The sequence below is a fragment of the Colletotrichum costaricense genome (genome assembly GCF_030867565.1).
Source record: "Colletotrichum costaricense strain IMI 309622 chromosome Unknown Scaffold_26.1, whole genome shotgun sequence".
Lineage (NCBI taxonomy): Eukaryota > Fungi > Ascomycota > Sordariomycetes > Glomerellales > Glomerellaceae > Colletotrichum > Colletotrichum costaricense.
In genome coordinates this window covers 181,386-196,666 of record NW_026848255.1, presented here as the reverse complement: position 1 = coordinate 196,666, position 15,281 = coordinate 181,386, and the positions used below count along the sequence as shown (strand labels likewise).

Below are 15,281 nucleotides of genomic sequence, written 5' to 3'. Positions count from 1 at the left end.
CGACCGGAGCACTGCATGCAGGCAGATGGGGGAGGTGGGCGGTTCCAAACGAAATAAATGCGAGGTCGGGACGCCTAGCTTGCAACTCGCAACTCCTTGGCTAACCAGTCGACCCGTACGAGTGAATAAGGTAAGGCGCACTAGTAGCGGACTAGGGATCTGACAGCGCAGGCGCCGGTGTATTCGTGATCCGTGCCGGGGCAGGCTGTTGGGGTTGGGGTGGTGGCCTAGACAAGAGGTATTACCCGTGAGATATCTCGGGACAATGTATCCGTTCTTTTCGATGCGGTGTGAAAGTTGTCAAGTTCGAGGTGAGAGATATCCCGTAGTCTTTGTTCCGACACTCCTGTTTGCGTCTACTGGACTATTCTCAACTGTTCTGTTTGTGTGTTTTCCTTCTTTCGTATAGATAAACCTCGTTTCCCAGTGTCTCGTCTTAACTCTTTGCTTGTAGAGGCAAGGGAGTTTGGTTCTTCGACGGTCTACCACAGTATGATGCGCCGTTGTAGGGGGCAAGAAAAGAGCCCCGGGAGATGCGCCACCTGCCCGATCCACGAGTCCACACCAGATCCTCCCCCTGGGCCACACGCCGTGGCTCTTGCGCGTGGGCTGGGGCTACTTGGGACGGATTAAGGCACCACCTGACCGTCTTGTTCCAGAACGTGGAGGGCTTCAGGTTTTGGAAAAAAGAGGCTGGGTTAGGTTTTGGGGGCCAAAAGGGGGGGATGAACCGAAACGGACAGACCTACGCAGTATGGTTCAGGTTCTTCCTGCTCACTGGCTTCTTCGACTGTCTCTATTCTGAAGATATCATATGTTCGGTGCAAATCATTGCCGAACGCTTTCTGTTAGGAAGCTCTGCTTCTGCTCACTTGCTTGTAGGCTGTAGCTAGGAAGCAGGGCTGGGCGTCCAGGCTAAAACTCCGTGCATCCCGAAGTAAAGTCGCAACTTGTACATAAAGACATACGGAGCTAGTCTAACCATGGAGTTTCTGATTCACCTACCGCACTTGTCTTGAGTCCCGCGTGGCTGTGCAAAGAAAAAAAAAAGTAAAGTGGTTGGAGATTTGGAGAGCCAGTACTCTCCGTAACCAGTAGCCGTAGCCTATCTCTCTTTGGGACGGAGGATCGCAAGTCATGCGGTGCCCGCAGAAAGCGATCGGGGTTGTCGGGTGTCACGTTCGCGAGAGAGAGCATTGTTGTTTGGGCCCCCAAGTTGAGTTGTCAGATGCCCGCCCGCCGCCCGCCGTCGCCGCCGCTATTCTTCACAAAGTGACAGAACCACCCGGCTCGGCCGTCACCGCAAGAGTAATGTCCGCTTCGGTCTCGGTTCTTGTGTCGGTCGCCCTTGCGAGTTCCGTTGGAGATTTGACATGATATCTCTGCCTCGCGGCCTGCCTCGCACCGCTACGTATGCCTTTTTCAGAATCGAATTCCGCATGCCCATGACAGTCAATGGTGGTCATGGAATTACGAGCACGGTAATTGTAATGTGGGCAAAGTACTCCGTAGGGAGACATGTTCCAAACAGCTGCAATCAGCCAGTGTCGCGGGAGGGAGAGTGTACCTACCCTTGCTGGCTTGGCGATCCGTCCTGACCACCCAGTCGCGACTCGCCATAAGTCCATACTAGAACATCACTTTCTAACAAGGAACATCTTATCGTCATCACAAGGTCCTACTCGATCTTCCAGTGTCGGCCGGGAACTGTGTTTCAGTTCTTACAAGTAATGTTGGCTTCTCTCTAAACTCCATGATCTTTTAGTTACGGAAGGGAATCTAATAGTCTTCCAAAGCTACAGCGTCTTTCCCCGGCCCGATGAACCACGTGTGGTTAGGTACTTGAGGAACCTTATCCGACAAAGCTCCTCCTTCCCTGTATCGTCTAGTGCTTAGGTCGATACAGATATCTACTTATGCCTAGTATCTTCCTCTATAGCTAAACTCCCTGGCTATCGGTGACCTCAAGCATTAGAGTGCCATTTTGCCGGAGGTCTTGGTTCAAGGTTGGTTCTTGATCCCGATTACAAGACACTTCAACACGGCCTCATGGCCATCTGTAACCTTGAGTTTACCGCTCTTGTCCTCACTTCTCAGAGGTCCGCGTCCCACTAGCAAGACATACCCAATACCGTCCGTCTGTGAGACGTACAACACGGCGGCAATTGTAAAGTAAGAAAGTATCCAAGGAACTCCAGTGCCGACTTGGCTCCTGGGCTTTTCTGCCACCTCTTCCGTGGTTGTTCAGGAACCCCAGCTGAGGGTCAGTAACCCAAAGGAATCGACCAACCCGTGGACCACGATCGCAGGGACCCCAAGTGACCCTATTCAATCTCGGAGCGAGAACGCAGCGAGCCCGCTTGCCAACACGTATTTCCGGGGCAGATTTTGTCCAGCATGGCATGATTTCGCCGACTTTGATGCGCCTGCCTCATTGAGTTGCTGGCGCCAAAGGAGACAAACTGGGTCCTCCCAGGGCGGGTCGAGTACTCCGAAGAGCTGGGGCATCGACATCCATTATCCATACGTGTGTATCCGTACGGAGTAGAAGAGGGGGTCTCCCAAGGGTTCGAAGAGGGGCCGTTGACGCCGGCCGTGATCCCCCTGTTTCTCTTGATTGTTCTTCTCTCTAATTGTACGGGTACGGGACACAGACTTACAGCGTATCCGTACGAACAGTCAGCGACATAGCTGCGGCGGCCGGCCATTCGTTTGGTTGGAGGGGAGGGCTTGCTGCCGCCGTTTACACTGCCTTCCGGTGCGATCTGCCGTCAGAATTGTGTCCGATGTGAAACCGCCAGACCGGGCGTTCTCTCCCCCCGTCATCGCTGGTAGGTATGCATTGATAGGTTCCTCCAAACCAGAACGCAAGGATGTTGTACTGCTCTGTGCATCATCTGTACGAATTCAAAGCATAAAGTTAGGCACGAATGACATCGGACGAGTGGCTCCATCTCTCTCTCTCTCTCTCTCCCACAGATCCAGCCCACGTACGTAGTCATTGACTTGTTGGTCGATGTCGACCGCTTTCTGAGACTCCTCCGCCGCGCGCTGCCCGCTTCCTGACCGCTGTAGCAAAGTTCACGCAGGTATTCCGAAAACGCGGACATTGAAGGAAATCGAACTGAAGGGTCCATACGAGGGCCCCTGTGTTCCCGCATGCGTCAATATTCTGCCCCCCTCTTCTGGGATCCATTGCCATGCGGCCGGGGGCAAGGGTTGTTGTCCCGCCCCGAGCAGTCAAATTTCGACCCCTCCGCTGAAAGGCGGCAAGGCGAACTCGGAATCCGCACAAAAGTCCAGAGTGGTGAAAGATGAGCCTAGGTGTATGGAGTAGTGGTAGGACGTTTACATTGGCAAAGCCAACCGGAAGGCGAGTGTCATATGTCGGGCCCTTGGCAAACAGCAACTGGCTGTGGAATTGCGAAAACGAATCGAATTAGGTATCTGAGGGTATCTTGTATTTTCTGGGCTTCTCCACGAAAGCGCTTACCCTTCACAACTCCGCCCTATTGAATATGGCTTTTCTGATCCAATCACGTCGGAGACCGAAGCTCGAGACGAAGCAAAAACACGGCGGGATACGAAATTCCCAGCCTCCGCCTACACTGGGTTATTACTGTGTCGATGAGCTAAAGCAATGCAACGTCCAGGGCTCAGTCACCACCTATCGAGTCTGGCTCCTCCGAGCTCTACCCGTGCCGTACAAATGGTGGACGGCACAGATACGACAGGCTGGCGATGGACGAACTGCGCTGACGTAAGCGCCCAGTTCTCCGGTTAGCTTGGCGCCAAATGAGACAACTCCCGGCCTACGGGACGGGTTCGTTGGCGGCTCGGGCAGATCCTTCCTCGACGCGCGTTGATCGACTGTGGGCAGTGACAACACTATGAAAAGATTATTGAAGCAAATCAAGGCGTGCTCACCTCACTGACAACGTATGCTCATTAAACTCGATAGTCCCGGCTTCCCGATTGCTGAGTGAGCGCACCTTACCATCTTTACCTGTTGGTGTCAATACTTTGCGTCAGCCCCGTTACGTCATGTCCGGTGAACCGTGAGCCGTGAACGGGGCTCCAAGCCTATCCCTACCGATCTCCGAAATTCACAGACCGTGCTGAGTTGGGATACGCGGTTCACGAGAAAGGCTGGTCTGGACTCTTGGATGCGTGAGTACCGAGCAGATATCTTGCAAGGGCGAGACATGGTGAATGATATCCATAGTTAATTGCAGGCCTGATGGCTCTAACTGAATGTCTCGGGCGTCGCGATTCACTCTCTACAGTCTTAGACACAAGTAGGGAGGCAGTGGCGCGAAAAGTAAAGACTTTCAAAAGACCACACGGTTCGTCAAAAGAAGGCAATCCGAACTGTTGTCAGTTTTGTGCGCGTATGTTTGGTTCCTTTGACATTTGTGTGGTTCGGAGGTTATTGTTAGAAAAGATCGGCAATGGCTGCAAACTTCTAGAATCACAGCTTCTTGAACCTGCACAACCTGCCTGCTTACTTTCTCGTATATATTACGAAAGATCCTGTTCCCCTCACGCAACGAATGACTACTCGATTTCGGCATGCTCAATGGACGCAGCAAGCTTCGAGTGTGACGCAGATTGCTCCAATGCCATGCTTCCATCCTGTTCCAGGCCACCAGCCATGGTGTTTATTTTAGCTATGTTACACCCGCAGAGGCTGCAGCTGAGCGACGGCCACCTCGACCGGGCCAAGCTATTGTCGATCGCGAATGTCGATCTGTTGATGACAGAGGAGCCTCAGAGCCTGTTTCCAGGTTTTTGCATCGGTGGACCGCACCGAGGCGGAAGTTTGCCTTTCAAAGTTCAGGGGACTGGACGTGCATCGCGTTCCTATCTAATCGGAAATGCCGACGGAGACGAGTGAGAGCGATATGAGGTTATAGGGAAGGGGTTTATTACTCCGTATCCTGTTAATGATCAAGCTACGGAACGGCTAAGATTTTCTTACGACATGCCAATGCCGGCGTGCTCGGCTTTTACATGGAACAATTTCTGCAGTTGCATCGATTGCCACTTATCAGCCCCATCAGGAGCCCGCCACGCTACACTCCCTTTAAGAATTTTCTGTCAGAAAATTTTCAGTTCTGTTTGTAGTTTGTTTGTGTGCTGCTTGCTTTCCTGGTGTTGTGAAGGGTGATGCTAGTGAAGGAATTTTCTATTCAAAATGCGGTCAATGTGGGACAGGGGAGCTCCTAGTTGTGAGAACTTCATTTACAGAAACAGCATGTTGTGGCTCAACCAATGCTCCTACTTACAGAGTGTTGACCTAAATGTTGGGCTTCTTGGTGACAAAAAGGAGAGGTGGGGGGTGTTTTGACTGTGCTTACCTAAGTTCAGAGTTTTTGCACCTACCTACCCAGCCGTGCCAGCCCTCTACGGCCGCCTAGAGCTCCTAATTCCCAGCTACGACTCTGCAGCCCAGTGCCCAATGCACCGGCCTGGGACCAAAACGCGCCTGCACGTGTAGCGCCCCAATTTAACCCCCGGTTCGGAGAGCCCCCAACCAACACATCGAAGCCCACCCCCCGGCCATGCCCAGCACTCCTGCGGCACCCTTCCAGCGCCAAAAGATAACGGCAACAGGCCCAGCGATTTCGTCTCGTTGCGATCCAACATCGCAAAAGGCGCCTTGTCTGCCTCACACGTGGGAATGAGGAGGTTACCCGGGCCCTTGTTGGCGATTCCCCCCTTCAAAGCGCGGCCGCCGAGAGTGCCTCAGGGCGCATCTCCAGCATCATGGCCGCAGCGATACCGACCTAGCAGGGCGGCTTGCCTGTCGACGGCGACGACGACAACATCAACAACAACGCCGCCGCCGTCGCAAGCAAATTCTTCCGAGCAGAAATCACCACCACAGACGCAACAACCGTTCCGCTTCGAGACCGGCGTCTCCCTCTTCGCCAAGCGAGCGCCGCGACCGTTCCCGCCGCCCTTCCTCTCCCCTCCGTCGGGCTCGTTTTCCGACCCGCTCAGTACCCATCACCGAAGCCGCGATCGGCGCGCGAGAGTAGACGGGCAGATCATCCTCGGACAGACAAACGGAGACGATGCGGTGTTTGCCAGCGACAACTTCATTTGTGCAAACGATGGTGTCGGTGCTTGGTCAACACGCCCGAGGGGCCATGCTGGGTAGGTGCTTTATATTCCCCCTCCCCCTCTCCGTTGATCGGACGTCCCAATATTGATGTCGGAGTAATAGCCTCTGGTCTCGCTTGATTCTACATTACTGGGCGACAGCTATTCAGCAAGAGTCCACCAACCCTCGCGCCGCGGGCGACGTCTACAAGCCCGACCCGGTAGCCTATCTCCAGACGGCGTATGAGCAGACCCTGAAAGCGACTTCGGACCCGAACGACTGGCAAGGCACCACGACGGCGAGCGGAGCGCTGCTGCACTACAAGACCCTGCAAGGAGGCAGCGAGAAGGTGCCCCAGGTCTACGTCACCAATCTCGGCGACTGCCAAGTCATGATCCTCCGACCCAGGCACGAGAAGGTCGTCTACAAAACCAAGGAACAGTGGCACTGGTTCGACTGCCCCCGCCAGCTGGGCACCAACAGCCCCGACACCCCCAACACGGAAGCCGTCTTGGACATTGTGGAGATACAGGTCGGGGACGTGGTCCTCGCCATGTCGGACGGCGTCATCGACAACCTGTGGGAGCACGAGATTGTCGACAGCATTCAGAAGAGCATAGAACGCTGGGAGAATGGGGAGTGCGGGGGCGACAGAGTCGAGGGCGACCGGACGGGGGGCGCAAACGGGGGCATGAAGCTCGCTGCCGAGGAGTTGGTCGCGGCCGCGAAGAAGATTGCGACGGATCCATTCGCGGAAAGCCCGTTTATGGAGCATGCCATTGAGGAAGGGCTACCAAGCGTTGGAGGTAAGTTATCGGCTCCGCCAGGCCGTGATATTCCACTGAGGCTAACAAAGGAAACAGGCAAACTCGATGACATCAGCGTCGTGGCTGCGCTCGTGAGGAAACAGGATGCATGATGATGAGGAGGGCGATATCACGAAATAGGGCAATCATGGGAAATAGAATTTACGGAAAAGGTCCCGCAGGGGCAGGCTGCAATCATTATGGCATACGCCTTACCCGAGTCGGGATGACAGTGGCCATCTTTTGGGAGGTACTTGGCGTTTAATTGGCTTTTGATATTCACAGGAATCCATGGATAGTGCAAAGTTTGCCGCTAATTGAACACATATCACCAATATCTGGCGATTTCTCGCATGGAAGCGTTTGCGATGCTCGTTTCTGTAAAAGAAAATCCATGATACCTTTCCTCAAGTGACGTTGCGCAAGGTCGTGGCCGGACCATGGTGGGGTTAGATCGGCCTTCATGGGCCAGACCTCTTATCTTATCGCAATTTTTCCAGCAAGAAATTTCGCGACTTCAACGCAAACATCTGCCTCCACCACCGTCTTTGCTGCGTTGATCAGATCAAACCACCTCCCGTTCGACGGCAAGGGCATTTTCCCCTCGCCACCCATACTTTCACAATGCGTGGAAAACGTAGCAAACAGTATCGCAAGCTGATGAACCAGTACCAATTGACATGGGGATTCCGCGAACCGTACCAATGTCTAGTCGACGCTGAAATGGTGGTCGACTGCCACAACTTCAGATACGACCTGCTCGCCGGACTGGAGCGCACGCTGCACGGCAAGGTCAAGCCAAGTGAGTATACAGCACGCCGACGATTAAACATCAGGAATGAGGACGAGTGCTTCGAAGGCTGACTATTTGACGCACACAGTGATCACACAATGCGAGATCCGCAAGCTGTACCTGCGCAAGAACGAACCCGACATGAACAAAATCATCGACTTTGCAAAGACGCTCGAGCGGAGACGCTGCGGCCACTTGCCCGAGGACTACCCGGAACCCCTAAGCACGATGGAATGCATGAAGGCCGTCGTCGACCCCAAGAGCAACCTCGTCAACAAGCACCGCTACTGCGTCGCGAGCCAGTCAGGCGACGTGCGCCGCATGCTTCGCGAGATCCCGGGTGTCCCGCAGATTTACATTAAGCGATCGGTCATGATCCTCGAGCCCATGGCGACGGAGAGCGTGGCGATCAGGACCAAGGAGGAGAAGAGCAAGTTCCGCGACGGGCTCGTCAGGCCCGAGAGGAAGAGGAAGCGCGAGGAGGATGATGAGGACGACGACGATGAAAGCGAAAAGGAGGGCAAGTCCGGAGGAGGAGGAGGAGTTGCTCAAGAGCAGAAGAAGAAGGATAAGAAGAGGGGACGCAAGGGACCGAACCCCTTGGCGGTCAAGAAGGCGAAGAAGGCCACGAGCGGCGGCGACACGGCGCACAAGGAAGCAAAGGAAGCGCGGGCCGCCGCAGATGGAGGCGAGGGAGAGGGAGAAGGCCCGGCGAAGAAGAAGCGCAGAAGACGGAACAAGGGCCAGGCCGCTGGCGATGCGGCGGACTCGTCGAGTACGCCTGCCGCGAACCAGGGCGAGGCGTCGACGGAGCAGGCGGCGGAAAGCTCGTAGGGATTCGATATTGCATACCAAAAGGGAGTTTTCGGGTGGGGGCTTATTAAAATGATTGGAATGTAAAAGGTACAACAAAAGCTCAGAGATACCAATTTAATGGGGAATTCTTGCTACAGCGAGGTACACCGTACGGGAGGATCGTCGAGTGAATGTGTTTCTGAATCGTCTCATGAACTGGCGGTCTTTGAAATTACCGGCATCTCGAATGTGACCCCTTGATTTGCTACCTACGGGATAATGGGGGATCACGCTTGAAGGTCTCAGTGTCTGTTGGTAGGACAGGAACTCGGTGATGTTCCCTCCTGGAGGATGGCTTATCTGAGGTGATGCGACAACACGTCCAAAACCACCAAGATATCGTGTATGAAAGCCCAATGACGATAATATCGAAGCCAGGGCACCCCTCCATCCTTCAAAGGCCTCCCAATGTCGTCAGTTTGCCATAGGAGGCACTGGAAGGTCCAGTGTGATGTCTTTGGGAGGGGCGGCAGGGCTGGTCAGAGGTCAGAGCTCTCGACCGCTGAAACGGTCACTGTCGTGGTGTGTTGGGCGGTGAGCCAATGTGCCTCAATCTGGCTGACAGCCACCTCAGTGAGCACTAACACTGCGCGAGGTGAGCACAGTCCTTGAGTGACCACCTCATGGGCACTGACATTCTCCAATTCGCATGGCCTGTTCGGTCCCCACAGGAAATGGCAGTCGCGGCACTCTAGCGGATCGTCATTGGGGGGGGCTGAGGGGCGCAATTGGGGGGATTTGATGTTTGGCTTACTGTTCCCCTGATGGATTAACCAAATCAACCATCAAATTCGCCAACAACCGACAACAGGACTTTCTTCATCATCCCTTTCGAGCCCGCGGGCCCCCTTTCGTGAAAAGAAGCACCCTGTCAGACTCAGACTCAGACTCAGACTCAGACTCAGACTCAGACTCAGACTCAGACTCAGAAAAAACACGTGGACGTACTCTTCAAGTCGTTGCTCCCCCCTAGTCCATCTAATTTGACTTCCAGTTGGAGGTTCCCGTGGCTCGAATCCTCTCAAAAGTTAGCACGTCTGAGTACCTTACCTCACGGAAACTGCGCGTTCGGCACGCCTGGAAAACATATCCCACAGTAATTCTAATCTCAGCCACTTTACGGAGTCTTTAGTTCGCTTTCGTTCCACTGCTCAAGGTATTGCGCGTCGTCCCCTACGGATACCGACCTTACTCCAACCCGGCATAAGCCCGCGACCCATTCGTTTTCCAATACCCGAAACAAAAGGGAAAAAAGAGGCTGCCCACCCTTGCCTTGGCCTCTTTACCTGAATCTTTTTCTGGCACATTGAGACAAACAGCTCGCATGTTTGTCTAAGAGGCAATACACGACATCTCAACATGGCGGGCTCAGACGAGTCTGCCACCACCAACACCAACACCAACAACCCCTCCTCGACGACAGCCACCGCCGCCGCCGCTCCCGCTGCCGATACGGAGGCAGCTGACCAGCTACCGAATGGCACTCGTGCATCAGATGCAACCGCAACTGCGACTGCAACTGCACCTGCATCTACGCAAAAGCAGACTCCCGCTGCGGCCATGACGAGCGACATGCCTGAGGTGGACGATTTCGGCCTACCCATCAGACGATACGTGTCACCGCCGCCTCAGGAGACCGATCAGACGACCGACGATCAATCCGAGCCGAACGAGTCCCAACCGAAGCCGGTTCACGATGGGCAGCATGCAACAGACGCAAGCAACCAGACGGCTGCTTTAGCGAGGAAGGAAGTCGACGGGAAAGACGGCGAGTCGGAAAGCGACGATGACGAGTTCAAAGACGCTCAATCCGAGCAGCCGGCTACGGCCGTTGCCTCCGGAGCGACCTCGAATACACCATCTACCCCTGTAACTTCAAATTTGGACAAAGACGAGGCCAAGGACAAGAATGTGACAATCAAAACGGATGGAGAAAATGTCAAAGGCCAGGAAATTCCAGCAAACAAGGAAGTCGAGGGAGAGGCCAAAGTCGAAGCCAAAGAGGTGGTCGCCGCTAAGAGCAGTACCGAGAAGCCATCAACAACAGAAGCTTCAGCAACAACCAAGAGCGAGAGCAAGGAGGAGGGTGTCACAACAAAAGGTGCAACCGACCGGGTCGAATCAAAGGAGTCGGAAAAGACGTCACCAGAAACTAAGCCTAGCAATCTCGAGCCGCAGCAGCCAGGATCACCTGCAAAGCTCGTCGACAAGGCAGACGAGCCCGAGCCAAAGGTGGCAGAGCCTCCTTCTCCTAAAACGCAGCACAAGAGAGACCAGAGCAATACCAGCAACGTCGGCGTCTCCGAATTCTCCCACCAACAACTGACGTCAGACAAGAAGGAGAGCGATGACAACGATGACGGCGACTGGCAAACGATGCCCGCATTCGCCCCGTACGATATTTATGACGATGACAATAGACTTGTCGCAAAGGAGTTCAAGGCCGACGAAGTTGACGAGACATACGGCTACGGCGGACTTGGCGGTGCAGGAAAGGGATATACCCGAGTAATTATGGACGACGATGCCGAATCAGCCACCAGCATGGACGACAATACCCAATACCTCTTCAAGGAAGTGAATGGCACGAGTATCGGCGAAGACGACAGCGAGGCCCGCGATGCTGTCTCTCAGATGCAGGCAACCAAGGACCTGCTGACGGAAGGGCAGAGAATCGCCTACGTGGGACTGACGAGACTGGAGGTTCATAACATGGTCAAGGAAGCCGAGAGCGTCGAGCACACGAGGAGCGCAAAGAAGGATGTCACAATGTCGGCCGAAGCGACCAAGATGTGGGGTCAGAAGATGATGATCCGTCTCTATACACACATGGACATCAGCTCCGCCGAGCAGATCATGGTTGAACAACTCAGCGACCACGGCGTGGTGCCGTCGGACTTGACTCCGATTTTGATGGCAAACGCCCGTGTCAAGAACCCCATGGCCGAGGACGAAAACGAGTCGCGCAGCTCTCTCTCCGTCACATCGCCAAGGGAATCCCGTAGCTCGCTTTCCGTTACCTCGCCGAGGAGTATGGGCCCCCCTTCACCCGCGCTCTCGCAGACCGAGAAAGCGGCCGAAGCGCCACCGCCGTACGAGGCGCACGAAGGAGAGGAGCTACCTCCTGTGAAGACCCCAGCCCAGATGGTTACCTCGGACAAAATCGACATTGACCTGCGTTGGACGGTGCTGTGCGACCTATTTCTTCTTTTGATTGCCGATTCGGTGTATGATTGCAGATCAAGAATTCTTTTAGAGCGGGTTGGCAAGAGTCTTCAAATCGACTGGTTGGATGTCAGAAAGTTTGAAAAGAAGGTGACGGACGCGTTGGAGATGCAACAGGCCGCAGAGCAAGAAAACTGGAACGAGGACGAGCATATGGAGCATCGGAGGAAACAAGCTCTCAAGAAGCGCTACATGATGATGGGGTTGGCTACCGTGGGTGGTGGTCTAGTCATTGGCCTCTCGGCTGGCCTTCTCGCTCCCGTCATTGGCGCCGGCTTGGCTGCTGGCTTCACCACCATTGGAGTGACGGGTACATCTACATTCCTCGGAGGAGTCGGCGGAGCTGCCATCATCACATCCAGTGCCGCGGCATCCGGTAGCGTTATCGGTGGCCGAGCGGCAAACAGGAGGACGGGAGCCGTCAAGACATTCGAGTATCGGCCGCTGCACAACAACAAGAGGGTGCATCTCGTCGTCACAGTAGCCGGATGGATGACGGGCAAGGTGGATGACGTCCGTTTGCCATTCAGCACCGTGGACCCCATTATGGGCGATTTGTACTCTGTCTACTGGGAGCCCGAAATGTTGCGGAGTATGGGTGACACGATCAACATTCTCGCTACGGAGGTTTGTTGCTGCCCCTTTCAATCACTTTTTTTTTTCTCAGTTCCCACTAACCTTTCCTAGGCTCTGACACAAGGTCTGCAACAAGTTCTTGCAAGTACAATCTTGACCAGTTTGATGGCTGCCCTGTCATTACCCGTTGTCTTGACAAAGTTGGCATACCTGATTGATAACCCTTGGAGTGTATCACAAGACAGAGCCTGGTCTGCAGGTCTCATTTTGGCGGACTCTTTGATTGACAGAAATTTGGGAACACGCCCAGTCACACTTGTCGGATATTCACTCGGTTCGCGAGTCATTTTCTCCTGCCTCTTGGAGCTGGCGAGAAAGGGGGCCTACGGCCTGGTTCAGAATGTCTACTTGTTCGGTTCTCCCCTCATCATCAAGAAGGACGAATACCTCCGAGCCCGCACTGTTGTTCCAGGAAGGTTTGTCAATGGGTACAGCAGCAACGACTGGATCCTCGCCTACCTTTTCCGTTTGACTGGCGGTGGCCCTCGCAAGGTGGCTGGACTGGCTCCCATTGAGGACCTGCCGTGGATTGAAAACTTTGATGTCACAGAGTTTGTCAAAGGTCACATGGAGTACCGTAAGGCTATGCCGCGTCTCCTCCGAGAGTGCGGCTGGCTCGTGGAGAGTGACGAATTCACCGAAATCGAAGATGCCGACCCCGATAATCATCAGGAGCGTCAGCGAGAGCTCATCAACGAGATCGAGGAGGCTCGCAAGGAGCTTGAGAGGGAGGGGCAGAAGAAGAAGAGCCGCTTTTCCATCTTCGGACGGGGGAAGAAGGCGGACAAGGAGAAGTGGGAGATTTACGAAGACTCGGCAAAGGACGGAAACAAACCGAACCCGAGGACAGAAGACAAGGAGGGTAACAACCACGGTGTGCTGTTTGACGTCGAGGCCATCCGAGCCGAAGTCGCAAAGGAAAAGACTGCCACGACGCAAGAGGAGGAGCCCGCAGAGTTCCAAGTAAAGGAGCTCAAGTCCACACTCCCGCCCATGAGACTCGATCTCAGTTCGTCAAACGGATCGCTCAACCCACGAGACAGCCTGCGCGAGACTAAGAGCGCGTACGCGGTACCGGGCCGAGCCTCGTACGAGACGACTGGCTCCTACTCGTACACGCCCGAGAGGACGCCGACGTTCCAGGGCAGCCAGACGTTCTCGCCCACGCTGTCGCAGCAGAGGGCCGTGTCGCCGTACCACGCGGCGCCGTCTCCGCTCGAGGAGGAGGTGGAGATGACGTTTGACACTTCCTTTCACGATCCGCCGCCGGCGCCGCGGCCGCCGCCCAAGGACGATCCCGCTCCTCCGCCGTCGCGGCCGGAGATGAAGTCGGCGCAGACGGTGCCTAATATGGGGGCGTCGAACCCCTGGGCGGACGTTGATGACGATGATGATTTTGGTAAAGAGAAGGAGATCCAGATGACTTTTGCATAAAATGGTCCCGGTCCCCGGTATGGGGAGAGCAAGCAAGCATGGGGCATGGCTTTTGGCGGCGTATGAGTTCAATCTTGTTTGGAAGCGAAATCGGGACTTTGTCTCCGTACGATGGTGCCGCAGTACTTTGCTCTGTCTTGTTGCTTGAGCAAGATGTTTGCTGGTGTAGCCTTGGTTCCCGTCCCTGACAAAGGCGTGTTTACAATGTTTACGAAGGACAGTCAATCACGATGTTTGTTGTATGATCTCGGGGAGGAAGGGAGAGGGAGAGGTGAAGGATGCTTGTTGTGGTTCTCTCTTGGATAGCGTTTTGGGGAAATGGTTCTTTATAACTAACTAACTAACTACAAAGCCATCGTAGACCCGTTCGAGTATATAATTTTATTTTAGACTGTCTGCGAGGACGGTTTGCAAAGTAATACAAAGAAAGAGATGAAAGTGTACAAACTTGTAACGTCTTTTGAGCTTTCGAGATGCACTTTTTTTGTGGATCAACGGAACTGACGACGTGGTTGATGTCAGGAAACGGGGAAGCTCTGAAGTTTTGTGTCTAAGTTGTGAGCTGAGGCAAGGTGAGAATCGTGGAAACTTCTTCCGGATTTCCGTCCCCGGATATGGGAATATGGCCGGGCGTGTAAGTCCTGTGAAAATTACAAACTGGGTTCCTTTGTTGCGCCTGTTGGTCCGGTCACTACGAATGGCTTCTTTTTGGCAATCTATCTATAAATGTGTATCACATTGGGGGTCTGTTGGCAGGTGCTCGCATGCGACAGGGGAAAACGGGCGCCAGAGTGACGGATAGGGGTAGCAAAAGGGACAAGAAGTAACAGAGTTGGTTAGGTCACTGAGCAACTGCTATGCCATTCCGCACATGCCATTCTCAATTAATGTGTTCGTCGTAATGAGCGCATCGTCTTGCACGCGCCCGGACTTGTCCCCATTACAAAGGGCCCGTAATAGCAAACATGCGCCGACGAAGCCAACAATGTGCATAAAGGCCTTGACCAGGCGAGGCGCTCGCTCGGAAAGTGGGACATCATTTTCTTCTCGCGACGCGCCCGTTGGAAGTTGGGATCTTGTGTGCGTGTGTGGCATGTTTCGTCGTTGTTGGATGTTGGCTTACATGCGCCGCTGTTGGCATCGAGCGCATTGGGTGGAGCTGTGGGAGCTTCGGGACAGGGATTCGTTAGGCAGGCCGCAGAGCCCGGGTTGGTGTGGTAGGATCGGCAGGCAGCAGAGAAGAGGGTGTGGACAATGCGACGTAGCGGGTGGGGGAGGGGAATTGGACTTTTGGGAACATGGGATGGCATGGAGAAGAGAAGTGTGTCGTCTCTCCATCTTAGAGTGCTTTTCACGAGCTTTCGGTACAGACGAAGCGTGTTTTGGAAACCGGGTGACATTCTTCGGTTTGAAATGGGATGGC

The 15,281-nt window shown here is 54.4% G+C and overlaps 4 protein-coding genes across 4 annotated transcripts; all 4 read left to right on the top strand.

Moving 5' to 3' along the window:
• Positions 1-3,518: 3,518 nt before the first annotated feature.
• Positions 3,519-3,764, top strand: CCOS01_15876 (uncharacterized protein; the record flags this gene model as incomplete). Its single annotated transcript, XM_060464014.1, has 1 exon — positions 3,519-3,764. The coding sequence occupies one exon, from the start codon at positions 3,519-3,521 to the stop codon at positions 3,762-3,764; it is 246 nt and encodes an 81-aa protein (XP_060305395.1).
• A 1,919-nt stretch (positions 3,765-5,683) lies between these two features.
• CCOS01_15875 (uncharacterized protein) lies at positions 5,684-7,028 on the top strand (the record flags this gene model as incomplete). Its single annotated transcript, XM_060464013.1, has 3 exons — positions 5,684-6,162; positions 6,233-6,915; positions 6,973-7,028. The coding sequence occupies 3 exons, from the start codon at positions 5,684-5,686 to the stop codon at positions 7,026-7,028; spliced, it is 1,218 nt and encodes a 405-aa protein (XP_060305394.1).
• A 511-nt stretch (positions 7,029-7,539) lies between these two features.
• CCOS01_15874 (uncharacterized protein) lies at positions 7,540-8,542 on the top strand (the record flags this gene model as incomplete). Its single annotated transcript, XM_060464012.1, has 2 exons — positions 7,540-7,717; positions 7,797-8,542. 2 exons carry the CDS (start codon positions 7,540-7,542, stop codon positions 8,540-8,542), a joined length of 924 nt encoding a protein of 307 aa, XP_060305393.1.
• Positions 8,543-9,922: 1,380 nt separating this feature from the next.
• On the top strand, positions 9,923-13,858 carry CCOS01_15873 (uncharacterized protein; the record flags this gene model as incomplete). Its single annotated transcript, XM_060464011.1, has 2 exons — positions 9,923-12,415; positions 12,476-13,858. 2 exons carry the CDS (start codon positions 9,923-9,925, stop codon positions 13,856-13,858), a joined length of 3,876 nt encoding a protein of 1,291 aa, XP_060305392.1.
• Positions 13,859-15,281: the final 1,423 nt, after the last annotated feature.